This window comes from Anser cygnoides, chromosome 1 (assembly GCF_040182565.1).
Source record: "Anser cygnoides isolate HZ-2024a breed goose chromosome 1, Taihu_goose_T2T_genome, whole genome shotgun sequence".
Taxonomy (NCBI): Eukaryota; Metazoa; Chordata; class Aves; order Anseriformes; family Anatidae; genus Anser; species Anser cygnoides.
In genome coordinates, this window is record NC_089873.1 from 56452994 (window position 1) to 56468980 (window position 15987).

At 54.4% G+C, this 15987-nt stretch overlaps 1 protein-coding gene across 2 annotated transcripts in view; it reads left to right on the plus strand.

Annotated features, from left to right (window-relative positions):
* CACNG2 (calcium voltage-gated channel auxiliary subunit gamma 2) overlaps positions 1-4128 on the plus strand; it is a 48606-nt gene extending 44478 nt beyond the window's left edge. For both annotated transcript variants that reach the window (XM_013180824.3, XM_048048288.2), the window contains 2 exons: positions 3086-3226; positions 3548-4128. In XM_013180824.3, the coding sequence (XP_013036278.2) occupies positions 3086-3226; positions 3548-4083 (677 nt within the window). In that variant the 3' untranslated portion in view covers positions 4084-4128. The remainder of the gene's footprint in view (positions 1-3085; positions 3227-3547) is intronic.
* Positions 4129-15987: the final 11859 nt, after the last annotated feature.

The window sequence follows — 15987 nt, forward strand, 5'->3', positions numbered from 1 at the left end:
ACCAATTATGAAAGAAATCTGGAGTCTTTTAACCCAAATCCATCAGAGAGATGCAGAGCACAGCCTGACACATGACAACAACGCTCTCTGAAGCCCTCTCCAATGCACAAGCCACCTGGGGACATGGGGTGGGTTCAGGGGCTGTGCCCCAGTGCAGGTCATGGTTGCAGCTGGTTCTGCACCCAGAGCTTGGGCACGGGACCACCAGTGCTCCCCTCCGCATCCCCACTTTGAATGCCAAACGTGTGCACCCACCTAATGCAGAGCAAGGTTATAGTCCCTTGCCTGATACTCCGGTTGCATCAGATTTAAGAAATTCCCTGGACTGTGTCCGAGGAGCACCCATTTCCCTCTGTGTGCCTCCTGTCCCCAGGCACCACTTGCCTGCAGAGCAGGCCCATGGCAAGCCGCCATTTCCTCCCACCCTGGGAGCAGAGCTTGCTCTTCCTTAAGCTCAGCTGAACCCTCCTCCTCCTGTGTCCCCACCCCACGCTCCGTTCCTCTCCCTGCAAGCACAGTGTCCTCTGACAACATGAGATCTTCTCGCTTCAGGAACCTGAGCCAAGAGCTTTTGGCCCCCCCCAAGGTGAAGCACCAGAGGCCTCCAAAGGCCTGCAGCCTCTCAGAACTGCTCCTTGTCTGCCAGGTGTGCTGGAAGCCAGCTGTGGAGGCCCAGCCCTGCGGCAGAGATGAGAGAGAGAATTTAGGCTCTGGAAAGCTCATTTGTATGTGAAAAGAGAAGGCTCTTATGCTGCTTCCTCTTGGTTTCTCAAACACTCCTTCGCCCACTGTTATTGTAAATAACCCGGGGAGATTGCCTTTCCGCAGCCTTGGTCTCTTCATGGCTGTGTGGCCCCTGCATGGCGGAGCAGGAGGCTCGGCTGCGATCTGTTTTGGCACAGCAGCTGTGCAGGCTGCCTCCAAGGACAAATCTGCTTTTGCACAGTCGTTTGGGAGCGAGGAAGCTGCAAGCATCCACTGCACTTCAGAAGGGAGAGCTGGGGGAAGGGGGCAAGCATCCCAAGAGGAGGGATCCGTTCCCTCAGAGGGAAGAAGGTCTGAAGGCAAAAGCTGTCAGGACCTGACAGTGTCCCCAGGGCAGAACCCTTTTCATGTAAGAACTGGGTTCAAATGGGGATTTGGCTGGTCAGCTAAGGACTCCTTGGGTCACTCCTGAGGGAAGCGGGGCTTCTCCTGCCTTAGCCCCGGCTGGACAGGGACATCACTGAACAGCCTCTTCTCAGGACTACTGCTAAACTGGGGTCCTTGGGTGCTCTGCACCCGTGACGCCTGGAGGTACTGACATGAGCAGCTGGGAAGGTATTCATTATTATCAAACTAGGTGATTCCTTTGATTGGAGGACCAGCGTAATTGTGGGACAGGGTCCATGGTCAATCTAGAAGGGCTTAGACTTTATGCCTGCCAGCCATCTACAGAAGGTGTCTTATGTTTCCGGAAATTAAACACCAGTTAGAGAGGAAGCAGCAGCATCTCTGTGCTTCTTTGCTAGGAGGAATCTGACTTAGAAAACAATCAGATGCTATGAGGGAGTATCCAAACACCATCATAAATCCTCTTCTCTTTAGCCCCAAGGATCCCAGAAGACCGGATGAGATCCTGCCCCTCTCTTGCTTGCATGGTCTTCAAGAGGGGCAGGAGGCAGGAGCTGCCCTCACCCTTCACATGGTGCCTGCAGCTCCCCATGTCAGCCAGTAACTTGAGTTCTCCCAGCAGATGGGAATTTCAGAATTCAGACCCAATTAAAACCGATGAGGTCAGGGTGGGGTTGTGAGCATCCCTCTAGAAACCCTCCGAACAGAGGATGTCTGCTTGATATTTGCTCTCCGCCATTTAGCTTCGCCTTGTCGAATCCTGCCTTGCCTTCCAGAAGCTATTAAGAAGGTTATTATGACTCGCCTATTTCCTGAAACACAGCCAGGCAGAACTGGAAAGCAAGCAAGAGAGGTTTTCTCCCTGTCTTTTCCATTCCCTATGTGCAGGCAGGGGGCTAGGGCCCCCCACAAAAAGCCTATTTTGTCTGCCTGGTGGGACCCCGACACCAGCAGGGTCTTTGAAGCACAATCTTTCCTTGCTTCATGAAAAGTAACATCGGTAAGGTTCATTCTTGTAGGCAAGGAGGGATTTGCTTTCATCTCTCCTCCAAATCTTTGCTCCACAAGCAGAATTGCACCAGTGTGTCTGATACCTTTCTTTACCAAGCAAGGCTTCATTTCACACTTCACAGCTTATTTTCTCTTGGGAAGGGAGGAAGGAAAACCTCCCTCATAAAAAATAAGGATATCGGCAACACAAACTGATGCAGACTGCCCAAATACGTGCAAGTCCCCCCAAAGCTCTGGGGTACATTGTGCATGCCTGTGCGAGCATCTGCGTGCATCTGTGCCATTGCCCTCTGCTGGCTGAGCTCTTCTGTATCGACCGATGGCGCGTGTGTGTGCGGGAGCTGGCACACACGCACCCATCCCTGTCCTCTGGAAAGAGCCCAGTTGTTTAATCACCAGGATAAAGCCCTGTGTGCCGGCACGCAGGGCTTGGAGTTTTGCTCCTCAGCCCTCACTGCAGTTGCAGAGCAGCACACGGCACCAGGAGCTGCTTCCCAGCCCTGAAAAAGTCTCTTCCCCTGAGATGATGGTGCATTTCGGGGATGTTTTGAGACCGAGTGGTGCTGTAGGATGCAGTGGGGCTGATGCTCTTTGACAAGCGGGCTTGAGCAGCATCAGTGCCAGGGCTCTCCTCCACCCACGGTCCCACCAAAAGCTGGGGAGAAGGCGAGAGGCAGGCAGCGAGGGGAAGCCCCCAGCTCCACCTGCCTCCGTCTCCCTGCTCCAGCCACAACAACTTCAGCGAGAGCTGCTTGCGACCGCTCTCTTCCTATGGCACACTTTCTCTCCTCTCCCTCCCCCTTTTTACTCCCTCCTGAATTACTCCCCTCATTCTCCCCGCACCTACAAAACGCACTCACGCCCTCCGGTCCCCCTTCGCCCCATGCTGCCTCCTCGCCCCCGTTTCCTCTCTCTGACACGTGCACTGTTATCTTTGTCCCTCTCCCTCTCTCCTCCACAGGGGCTGTTAGAGCCTCTAGTATTTTTCCGATCCTGAGTGTGATTCTGCTTTTCATGGGTGGACTCTGCATTGCAGCCAGCGAGTTCTACAAAACCCGACACAACATCATCCTTAGTGCCGGCATCTTCTTCGTGTCTGCAGGTAACGGGACATGCGCGGGACGGGTTCTGGGGCACGGGTGGGCTGTGTTTCCCAGCCCTGATGAGCATTCCTAGGGGGTGAAGACAACAACCTCCGAGGAAACCTTTCCGTACATGAGACCGTGGTGGGGAGAGGGTGTCCCCATGTCTGGTGGCTTTTTGGGACCGGCATGGGAGAGCGGTGCAGGGATGCAGGAGCAGGGTCATGCCTGAGGAAAGCTGTGGTGAAGCCCATCAGTGGTGGGGAGGCTGGGGACCCCCTTTACCCCCTCCCCGGGTCATTCTTGCCACGTTGTCCTCCTGACGGCCGCCTCTCTCTCAGGTCTGAGTAATATAATTGGCATCATCGTATACATATCAGCCAACGCTGGAGACCCCTCGAAGAGCGACTCCAAGAAGAACAGCTACTCCTACGGCTGGTCCTTCTACTTCGGGGCCCTGTCCTTCATTATAGCTGAGATGGTGGGAGTGCTGGCCGTCCACATGTTCATAGACCGGCACAAACAGCTGCGCGCCAACGCTCGCGCCACGGACTACCTCCAGTCCTCCGCCATCACCCGCATCCCCAGCTACCGGTACCGCTACCAGAGACGCAGCCGCTCCAGCTCCCGCTCCACCGAGCCTTCACACTCCAGGGATGCCTCTCCCGTCGGGATCAAAGGGTTCAACACCCTCCCATCAACAGAGATCTCGATGTACACCCTGAGCAGGGACCCGCTGAAGGCCACCACCACCCCCACCGCTACCTACAACTCCGACAGGGATAACAGCTTCCTCCAGGTTCACAACTGTATCCAGAAGGAGAACAAGGACTCTATCCACACCAACACAGCCAACCGCCGGACCACCCCGGTATGAAGCCGTCGCCAGGAGCTGGAAGCGGGGCAGGAGGAGGCAGGAGGATGGGGGGTGGGACGGGGGGCGGGCGGGGGGCAAGGGCAGGGGGCGGCGGGGTGGGGAGGAGGAGGAGGCGCGAGCGCCCCTGGGGTGGGGCCCTTCCAATCGCAAAAAAAATATATATATAAAAGTTAAAAAAAAAAACTAAAAAAAAAAACCACACGCGGAAACAAAAAAATAAAAAGAACGGCCGACGAGCAAACAGATAAGCAGACAAACAAGCACGCGAACAAAACAAAAAACAAACAAAGAAACAAGCGAGCAAACAAAAAAAAAGGAAACGTGAGGAAAGGAACAACAGTGAAAAAAAATCTTTAAAAAAAAAAAGAAAAAGAAAAAAGAAAAAAAAGAAAAACTTTAAAACTGAGAGAGATTTAAAAAATAGAAATAAATTTAAAAGAAAATGCATGATTTCCCATGTACCATTATTTTAACATTTAATAAAAACAGATTTAAAAAAAAATATAAAAGGGAACCAAGAAATAGCAAATGACAATAAAACAAGTGGGAGGAGGAGGAGGCAGCTCTTTGGATTTTTGGGGGGGGGGGGGGTCATTAATTTTATGGTTTGTTTCCCACTTACTTTATCCCAACGCAGGCTCCTGGGGGAGCAAGGGGGGGCTGGACTGGCAGCAACTCCCCTGTCCTGGGACTCCCAAGGGTTGCGGGGGACCCTGGGGTGCCGGGGGGGGGGGGGCAACCACAGCCCGCTCAGCCCCCCCGGGACCCTGGGGAGCCGCTTGTCCCTTGCGGGTCCCCAGGGGTAAGGGTGGCCGCTGTCCCCAGGAGCTCAGGAGCTGCCACCGAGTCACCGCCTGCAGTGTCCCTGGGGGTCCCCAGGGGCCACCCCAGCCCTGGGGACGCTGGGGTCAGCAGTGACAGTGCAAAAAGCAGAGACACGCAACGACAAAAGAAAAAAGAAAAAAAAAAAGACAAAAAAAGGTTTCTTAAAAAAAAAAAAAGTGGCAATTTTTTTAATAAAACAGCAACTATAAATAAATGTAAATATAATAAGTGGATTTACTTGCAAGAGAAACAGATAGTATTTTTGTTTTTCTTTTCATTTTTATTTTCTCCAGCTTTAAACTGTGAAAAAACAAAGCGGGCAGCGGGGGTGGGCGCGGGGGGCCGCGGGGTGGGTGGCCGGGAGGGGGTGCGGGGCTCCCACCGCTCACTGTGCTGCTGCAGGGGGGCACCAGAGCCCATCCCCGAGGGCTGCTGTGGGGCGGGGGGCACGCACACACACCCCCCTGTGAATGCTCGGAGGCTCCCTGGGCCCAAAATGTGGTCGGCTCACCCCCCCCCAGGACCCCTGGACACCCCTCTCTCCCGCATGGGGGGTCCCTTTCACCACGGCCATTTGGGCCCCCGCTATCCTGGCTGGATTCAGCTGAATTAAAATGGAATCGGTACACCCTGACAGGGGGTATGGGGAGAGGGAACTGTGGGGAGGGGACCCCTGGGGGCTGCTCCCCGCCCCCCCAAAGCAGCACGGTGCGCAGGATGGGTGCGCCGAGCCCTGGGGCAGCTCAGTCCCACTTTTTCGACTTTTTGGTTTTTAGCTTTTTTTTTTTTGCTTTTTTTTTTTTTCTTTTTTCTGTTCCCATCCCTGCTGCTCCAGTTTCAGGAGCCTGGCAGGCTCCCGCTTCGGCTCCCAGTGGGGTTTCTGCTTAAAAACATCTTGACCCCCCCCATCGCCCCCAAATACTTCAGCTTCAGCTCCCGAGGCGGGCTGGCAGGGCGAGGGGAGCAGGTGGGTGTCCAGACCCCTGCTGAAACCCCCTCCTCTTAAAAATAAATAAAGGGGTAAAAAATTCAAATGACCCCCCTGATGTATGGGGATGAGTGAAGCTCGGTGTCCCAGACTGTGGCATTGGGGGTGGGGGGATGTTTGGGGTTAAACCCAAAGCCCCCATGGAGCAGGGGAGCATTCACAGGGGGAGGCGGGGGCCGAGCGCAGGAACCCCCCATGCGAGGGATGGGAAGGGACGAGGGCTGGCAGGGAAGCCTTTTTCCGAGGATATTGCTCGTGTCCAGCTCAAAGCAGTACAAGAAAACCGACCTCCATTTTCTTTCTTTTGTGGGTTTTTTTCAGACTGTTAAAAAGAAAAAAAATTTTAAAAAGAGAAAATGACAAAAAAAAAAAAATCCTGGTACATGAAATAAAGATTTTTTTTTTTATAACTTGGTCCTCGTTTAAGTGGATTTCTTGGGGGTGGAGGGTGGAGAACTTGGAGAGGAAAACATCCCGCTGCGCTGGAAGAGCACCTGGAAATAAAGCAACAGGGTCAACTACCGCGGATGCTTTCGCCCCGAGTGCGGACGCAGCAGGAGGAGGTGGCTTTGCCAACTTGCTTGTGGAGCGAGCGCAGGTAAACCCCGGCCATGCCTTCGTCTGGCCTCGAAAAGAGGCCACGAGGCCGGGCTCATTGCAGGCCTTCCCTGTCTCCTCCCCAGATCTCCAAGCGAGCCCCTGGTCCCCCCCAGGCATCACGCTGCTCCCTCCGCCCGCCGCCCCATTTCGGCTCCTCCCGGGGGACCCTTCCCACACAGAATGAGGGCACCGGCGGGGAGGGGGGAGGCGGCGAAGCGGGACGGGATGCGGCCGCCATCCCGGTGGAGGCCCCTGCCTGCCCCCCCTGCAAGCAGGGCAGTGGGGAGACGTGGCTCCAGCCCCACGTCCCGCACGGTGACCCAGGACTAGGACAAAAGATGCTCTCCCTTCTTCCCCCCTGCTTCGTCCCTCCTCTTCCTCGCTTTTACAGGTTGGGGTAATGGAGGGGGAAGGCAACATCTGGAAATTGGGCCTGCTGAATCCTGCCCAGTGCCTCAGACAGGGCCAGCCTCCGAGTGACAGCAATTAACAGCGAGACTCAGCACTTTTCACGTTCAAAGCACTTCACAGACATTCGCTAATTAATTGTCACAAGCTATGTCTGAAAGGGGGCTGCGTTGGATGCGAAGGGCCTGTGCATGGGTGGGAGCCCTCATCTCCCCCTTCCCTTGGGGTATGCGGACATTTTGGGTGGGTGCAAGCCCTGTCCCCTCCCCAGGTCATGGTGCTCCTCCTGCCACCCTTTTGCTCCCCCCAGTCCCTGGCTATGCCGGATGAGGACCGTGGATGCTGGAGACCTCCCACCCTGTGACAGAGAGGCCAGCTATAGTATTTGATCCCCTGAAGAAGGAAGGGGACCAGCACGAGGTGGTGGGGCTGCCGGCTGCTGCTCTCCGGTGTAGATGACAGCCTTGGGTTTGCTTCCGCGGGAGATCAGCGCGTGGGGAAACCCAGCTCCTCGGCGATTAAATTAGCACAGGGCATTTAACAGCATCGTCGAAACGGTTTAAACACCTAGGAGCGCTAATTAGTAGTAATGGTTTGGTGAGGGAGGAAATTAAGACCCAGGTATGGAGCCCGGTGCTTTTCTCTGCAGATAATTTTCTGTGCCAAATGACTACAGGGAGAGGCCAAGCGCCAGGCGCGCACGCCGCTCATCGCACTTGTATGGGAGGACTTCGGTGGGGGAGGAAGGCAGCTGCTCCCTTCAAAAAAACCTCACCTTTCAGAAACTACACGCTGAAGCCAAGCATGGAGAAGGAGCAGTGGTGGGGACAGGGTCTGTGTGGGGTGCTGCCATGACAAAGCCACCGGGTGAGTGAGGCTGGCCAAGGACAGGCCAGCCAAGTGTTCTGGGGTCTGTCCAAGCACAGGGCTGGCTCCAGAGGACCTGGCACCCTCCTGCTGCCTCCCAGCTGCTGGGGAGAGGTTTGGGTAAATGTAGTGGGTTTACGTGGCAAGGTTTTGGTAGCAGGGGGCCATAGGGGTGGCTTCTGTGGAATGAAGAAGCTGCCCCATGTTTGGTAAGGGCCCCACTGCTGACCAGAGCCGAGCCAATAAGTGATGTTGTTTTGCGCATCTGTGAGAGCATATTTAAGACAGGGAAAAAAAACGCTGCCCTACACAGCAGCTGGGAGAGTGAGAGGAGTGAGAAACAGCCTTGCAGGCGCCAAGGTCAGTGAAGAAGGAGGGGGAGAGGTGCTCCAGGCGCCGGAGCAGAAGTCCCCTGCGGCCTGTGGTGAGGACCATGGTGAAGCAGGCTGTCCCCCTGCAGCCCATGGAGTGCCACAGTGGAGCAGCTGGACTTGTAGCGACGGAGGCTGCAGCCTGTGGAGGACCCCCGCTGGAGCAGATCCCGGGCCAGACCTGTAGCCTGTGGAGAAGAGACCACGCAGGAGCAGGTGACCTGGCAGGAGCTGCTGCCCGTGGGGGATCCAGGTTGGAGCAGTTTGCTCCTGAGGGATGGACCCCATGGTACGGAGCCATATCTGGAGCAGTTCTTGAAGAGCTGCTGCCTGTGGGCAGCTCACGCCAGACCAGTTCACCAAGGACTGCATCCCGTGGGAGGGACCCCACAGCACAGGGGACAAGAGTGACCGAGAAGGAGCGGCGGCGAAGAAGTGCTATAGACTGACCATAACCCCCATTCCCCCGTTCCCCTGTGCCGCTCGGGGGGAGGAGGTGGAAGAGGGTGGATGGGGGGGAAGGTGCTTTTGGTTTCTTTCCTTTGTTTCTCACTTCTCTAGCTTGTTAGTAATAGGCAATAAATCTTACTATCTCCCTATGCCAAGTCTGTTTTGCCCATCACGACAATTACTGTGCGATCTCCCTGTCCTTATCTCAAACCTTCAGCCCTTTTTATTGTATTTTCTCCCCATTTATCTTTGAGGAGGGGGAGTGAGAGAGTGGTTGTGGTGGAGCTTGGCCGCCCACCCGAGTAAAACCACCACAGTAAAGAAGGGAGGCAGAGGGAGGGTAAACTGTAAGCATGGCCAAGGACCTGCATAGCATAAGGGCACAGTAAGGTTGCAAGGGGGTCGCGGCTGGGTGACCTGTCCCACCATCCTCCCCCTGCTGGCATGCACGGCTCTGACTACCGTGTGCTAGTCCCATCCTCCCTGAGTAGTGGCAGCAGCAGGGAGAGTCCTGTGGGGTGCCCCAAGAGCCAAAATCCCCCAAAGAGGGCAAAAATTCCCCTCCAGCCGCCCAGGATGGGGACTGGGACCTGCCCCCAGAGCCCAGGACAGGTTCTATAGAGGCCCTCTCTCAGAGTCTCCCAGCAGAGCACAGGCCACCTCCACAGCCAGGAGATCTCCAGCTGCTGCCAGGAGGCCCCACATGGAGAACACCACGTGAAGGCAAGCAAGCAGCATGCCCAGAGGTTATTCTACATATAATTCTACATATAACCCAGAGGTTACAAGCACCAGGAGTGCCTCACTGTGCTGTCCTGCTGCTGCTGCCATTACAGGCCTGAGGAGCTCAAGCTCCCGACAGCAGAGGGACCCCACCAGAGGATCAAGGGCCGTGCTGCTTCCCACGGACACAGCCACGGGGACAGGAGCCCTGTGACAAATCCCAGCCCTGACCCGGCCCCGGTGCCGACGTGAGCTGTTCTGGCAGAGTGTTGTCACTTGTGCCGGTTTTCCACCGCCGAGAGGAGCAACGTGCGAATGACGCCAAACCCTGCTGGCCTCCTTTCGCTTGCCCTTTATTGAAACCTCTGGGTCGGTGCAGAGGTAGGAGATGGGGTGCGGAGCCATCCGTGGCACCATGCACCCCAGATGCACAGCAGCGAGGGTGCAAGGGCCCATGCGCCAAGGCGAGGAGGTCTCGGTGCCCTCTGCAGCCACCGGCTCTCGACATTGCGCAAAGTCGGCACTGAAGAAGCCGTCAGCTTCTGCAAAGGGGTCAAGATGTACGGCTGCGGGCTGAGTCCCAGAAAAAGATCTGCAAGGGCAAAGTGCTGGGCTAGGGAACAGGTTTGCTTTGCTGCTGCTCCTCCTGCTGCTCCTCATCCCCTCCGGGATGGAGGAAACGAGGGACTTTGCTCTCTGGGGACCCGTCAATCAGAATCTGCCACCGCCGTTTAATTTGCCGAACGCACGGCTGCTGGCAGCTCGGGGCCGTGCCCATAGCTGAGCAGGCAGTGCCATCCCGTGGGATAAGCCCAACACAGCAGCCGAGTCCCAAAACCGCACTGTGCAGAGCCGGCGGCAGCGCAGGCTTGCAGGGATGTCCCAGCCCTGGGCAGCAGGACCTGGACCGGTGTCCCGCTGCTGCATGGGGGTGGCTGGGGACAATTTCCATTTTTCTAGGCTCCCTGCTCCTGCTTTCTCTCCCTTCTGCTGGAATCTGGGAGCAGACCCAAGGACATAACCCATTTGGATGTGGGGATTCGGCTCACCGCGATGGGACAGGCTCCATCCAGACAGACGGAAGGTACGGTGTTAGGAGGGCAGAGCAGACACAAGGCTCTGAGACCCTCCGCATCACTTGCTGGCCTATCTGAGGACAATGAGCTGCCAGCTCTGTTCCTTCCCAGCCCCTTTCTATCCCCAAACTGCAGCAGCCGAGGCTGCTTCGGTTCAGGAGCAAAACCAGGAACCAGCCTTGGATGTCAGCGGTGACCTTGGGAGGTGCCAACTTCGGAGGGACAGGCAGGGAGAAGGAGAGAAAGAAACACCTCAGGTTGCTGCAGCGGGAGCTCCCAGGAGCAGGGCTAAGGGTGTGCATCCCTGCCGGCTGCCCCGCAGCACCCGCAGCCCGGCGGGAGACGTACGCGGCACGGCTTTGCCCGAGGAGACAAAAGCACGCGGCTGACTCCTCCGAAGCCAGCAAAGAGCAGATGGCACTGAAATCTGCTCAAGAGGAGAGAAAGGAACAGCCCCAGGGCTCAGCTCCCCGCGTACCTCCAGACGCACATTTGTCCCCATCCAAGCATCTCTGGCTGACCGAGGGCAGGGGAGGGATGGCAATGCAGGGCTGCTCTGCATCCCTTGCCCTGCTCCCTTTTTTGGGGTCCTTACCTCCTGGAGGCTGAAGCCAGCTGCTCCAAGAGCCATGGGGCAGAGGTCAGGGGGCTGTCCTGTGCCTTCATCATTGTCCTGTAATGTTGCTTTAGGGAGTGGAGGAGAAAAAAGCTATAGCAGACCCAGATCTGCCTCAGCTCCCAGCAAAGTCCTGCTTAGCCCTCTTTGCCCAGCTGGCATAAGCAGCAAGCTTTCCAGAGGAGGGACCAGCTGGGCAGGAGCATTTGCAGAGCACGTTTAACCCCAGAAGATGCCGATTTCTTTCACAGAGGCTACGGCAACACTGCTGATGCTGAAGGAAGCAGCTGTGGGCAATTGCAGGGCCCTCGTGAAGAAAGCCCATGTTGCCTGAAGCCCTCTATGCACACCAAGAGCTGGCCAAGGAAGCAGCAACGTGACTCGGGCACCAAGTGCTGCAGGACAGGGAGCAGGGCTCCCACAGCTGAAAGGCACCGTGGAGAGAAGGAACCGCATGCCCTGTGCCCTCCATCACCTGGGGCCACATCGTGTTGGTCCAGTTGGGTCCGTGCTGTGTTTCCCAGATGCAGCAGTCTGGGAGCGATCTGTTTCTGCCTCTATTTACCAAGCCCCATCACCCCGATTTCGGGAGCAGCTCTTGCCTCTGATGTGCTTCTCCTCCTGGTGAGGTGGGGGGAACGCTGCCCTGCAGCTCCGCTCCCCGGCCCCAACCCTGCACAGCACCCAGGCACCCACAGAGGAGCCTTCCCAGGGTCTCCAGCAGCACCGCAGCACGGCGAGGATCCACAGCTCGCTCTGCGGAGCGCCAGGCTCCTACCCCAGCCCTCCCCGCCTCCCGCAGGCTCCGAGCCAGCAGGGACGCTGCCGGCACCAGCTGCTCTCATTGAGCTTTGTAGAATAAACTCGTGGAATTAGCCTGTTGGCTGCCGGGATCAAATCCAGCGCTGAATGCAGATCAAAGGAGACAATCTCCCCAACAGCTTTGCTCTGGAAGGGGCAGCATTCAGCAGCTGAGGACGGAGCGTGATACACGTTGCCTCTTTGATGGCGCGTTTGGTCCAAGCCCCGGTGGTCAAAGCTACAGATGTCCTGGGAGAGGTCTGACACTGGTGATAGAAGCAGCCAAAGCCAGGCAAGAGACAGCTCTAGTTGAGATAATTTTGGAGTGCACCCTAAATTCCAGGAAGCTTTGCCTGACAGCCTTTTCTTAGCAGCATGAAAGGAGCAGATAATGTAGGGCAAGACTGAATGCAAAGAAGAAATACAGTTAACAGACAGGGAAGCTTGTCAGTTTTCTGTCCACCCTCGAAGGTCTGTCCCAGCAGACGTGGGGAGCGCTCAGCAGGGCTGGAGGAAGAAGAGGGAGGAAGCTTAGCACTGAAAGCACAATCCTCCCGCCAAGAACTAACTCAGCACATTCCTTGCTCGGACCTTCCTGTACGGAGATGATGGCTCCCAGCACACGCAGCAAATCTGCCAGGTGCCACCTGCTCCCAGCCCCGCTCGGCTGCACAGGCAGCAAATTTAAACCCGGATTCATGGCACAGGGAAGTTGCTCTATGGCCATTTTTTTTTCCAGGAAAAATAGTAGCAGCAAAGCACCTGGCCTGAGAAAACAGCAGACTGAGGAGGCAGATAAAAGTGCAATGAGAAGGATGGGATGGGAAAAGGAATGCCAGGGAGGAAGGAGGGCTTCCCTGGATGTGAACAGAGGGAGAGGGATGGAAACGCAGCTTTTTTTGGTGGAAATGAACCTCCTGAGCAGATGAGCAGCCAGGCAGTGGGCAACCCACCCACGGCAGGAGCTGCTGCACACACAGGGATGGTTGGCTGCAATGAGAACCCAGGAGCCAGCAGTGAGCTTTGCTGCTTTATATACAAAGACTTTAGAAGAGAAATCTGACTTGAGAGCTGTTGGGCTTCTCAGCTGTGGGAAGGTGTCAAGGCTGAAGATTATTTTCTTTGGGCTTGTCAAGGAGCTCAGCGCCATGAAGACTAAATATGGTACAGGTATACCGTGCATTTATTGTCTGGTTAGAAATAATTGGCTATTTTTTGGTGCTTTTGTTGTAAGAATTAGGAAAGGAACTACTGGAAAAGAGTGGTTTAATGTGAACATACGTCTTCCAGTACTAGGCTGCCTCTTGGAGTAGTCATGGAAGATGAAAAGCAAACTGCCCGAGCTGCGTACTGCAGTCAGCAGGACAAGTCGGCTGCTCAGCACAGAGCAACAGCTCAGGGGCAAACCCCGAGTTGCTGTGGGATGCAGAAGCTCCAGAGGGAGAGCACTGAATTATGGCTGTGAAGGTTTTGGACCAGAGCAGTGGTGGAACGAGCCCCTTCTTTTATAGATCTGCAAACATCAGCGCAGATTCCAGAAACAGAGAAGTGGGAAACAAGAGTGTAAAACCAGATGGGAGCAATTTATCCTAGCAGTTTCATAAGCATCTTCCAGGGGAAAGTGATTAGCCTTATTAACTGATTAATTAACTGATTAACTGAAATTGCGGATCAAAGATTAAGTGATTGCAAGCAAGTGTATTTTGGGCAAAGTCAGCACTTTTCTGGGAAACTGCGCATCTCACGTGCTGTTAATGAAAGCCCTTCAGCAGATCATCTGCAGAAACGGTGCTGGGGCAGGAGATGTCAGGGGTAAGGTCTGGTGCTAAAAAAAAGTGAAGCAAGGCCACTCCATCCCCTCTTCTAGTAATTCTCACCTAAATGGGGCATCGAATCTCACCCTCCTAAAGACTATGTTTTTCTTAGAACTTAAGAGCTTTCCTCTTGATAAGGAACTGTTGGGTTATGCCATGCCCAGAGGAGTATTCGTTCCTCACTGGCTGCTCCCTGTGCATGTTTTCTCCTCTGAAGCACGCTTACACCCAGCTCCATTCCCAGGAAAGGTAGCTTGATGGGCTAGGCCCAAAGTGCAAATATCTCTCATCTTCGGAAGACAGCAGCAGCATTGTGCTTGCTTTTTAGCACCTCACACAGGATTGGGAAGGAACAGGCAAGCGAGGAAAATAAAGGATTTTTGTTTATCAGTCTACTTGCTTTCTCTTCATTCACTCCCTAGCCCAGTTTTCTCTTTGGGGGTTCCTGCTCCTTTTATATCTCCTAAGCAGGACGTGAACATAGCCATATTCAGGCTGAGTCTAACGCATCCAGTTAGACAGCATGGATTTATCTGTCCCACACAGGGCACGAGCTGGAGCACCCCAGCGAAACACAGGGCACTTCCTGCTGCCCATCACAGCCCCTTTGTGCCCAGCCAGCCCTGTCCAGGACGGGGGATGAGGGATGGGTGCTGCAGGAGCCCAGTGCCAGCTTACCTGGAGCCAGCACCGCACCTGCTGCCACCCCGGGGCTGCTCCAGCACTGGCGACTTTTGTCTCCACAAAGGCTGTATAGGGTGAGACAGTTACAAATGGTATTTTATAAACCATGTTTCTGTAAGTGGATTTTTTTTTTTTGCTAGCAGGGAAAACTGCTTTAATAATCCTACGTCTGATTAATGGCACAGCCTCCTGGCAAAGCAGAGACTGCTTCGGTTCTTTCTTGAGGAGGAATTAAAAGTGGTAAATAAAAGAAGAAATGCACAGCACTCTGCCTGAAAAATATTGATCCAGACTCTTCTTAGGTGAAAGATGACCACTGAAATGCTCTAAAGAGTTGGGCTATATAGCCTGTGAGCTAAAGACATCTGTAAACTGGATCCTGCTCTTTTTAAGCGTAGAGAAAATTTCAGATTCTCTGACATGAACAGCTGAGATTTATGGACAGATTTTTGTTCTTATTCTCCTGGAAGGGAGAGAAACACTTTCCATATTATAGAGAGAGGGATCTGAGGCACATGCTGTATGAAATGCTTTGTCCGTGGCCTCCTCGAGAAGCTGTGGAGCTGAACCCCTGTTCCAGCCCCACGTCTCCCCTCCAGCAGGTCGAGGAAAGCCATCAGGGACAATACAAAACATGGAACACCACGCTGCGAACACAAGGACGACCACCGTTCCAGTTCTTCACACATCTTTGCCCCACAAAGTCAAGTATTTTGTAACAACCACTAAAACACAAAGTCATTTGTAAGAACGTGAAACGGTAGTATTTGCTTTCCTACAAAAGCATTGCATAGTTTGGAATACGTCTTTATTTCATGAGGCTGCAGGTCTGAGAAAATTAGGAGGCACTGCATGAAATTACACTTCCTATCCTGACGCATGGCCTGATACACTCCTCATCCTGTCTGTTCTCTATCGAAGCCATACATCTCTTAATTTCCTCCTCCTCATTTATCTGTGAAAACAGGACTTGGGCCAGCGGACTTCATGGCGAGTCTTCCACCTGTCTGCAGAACAACACGGCACAACCAGATGGGGGGGATGCGAGATGGTTTTTCTAAGGGGTATGAGGGGATGTGAGATTGATTCTTGGAAGAACTCTACAACTCGAAGCAAATGAGTTATAAGGTAGGTATGTGGCTTATTTCGGCGCCGGGCGCATGCAGGATAGCTCCCAACAGCATGCACGCCCCAACGCGGTAACGTGCCTTGGTTATATGCAGTAAAGAGTTTTATATGCAGTAAAGAGTTACACATGCATGAAGTTTCTCAGTACACCTATACATATGCATAACCTATCCCCGCTTTGTATTAAAATTAGCTCCAAGAAGTCATTTCCATAAACTCCTCCCATCTGCGCTTGGGCAGTGCCTTCTGGTGGTGGTTGTCGGGGGGTCATGGGGATGAAGGCTGGTAACTCTTCATCACCACTAGTTGACCCCCTACCTTTGCACAGACTCAGCTGCTCCTTGGCTCTTGTCCAAACCACATGGTCGGTCTCAGATGGTTTTTGAGACAGGTTCCCCATTTTTGTCAGGAAACATCCTCTGTGAGGGGCCCCGAGACTCCTTGTTTTGGTTAATTTGTGCAGTAGCGAGCAAAGACACTCAGCAACATCTATTTTAATGCGATTAAGCAAGCCCCCATTCTCCCATTCCTGGCTTTAATAATAACGATTCTT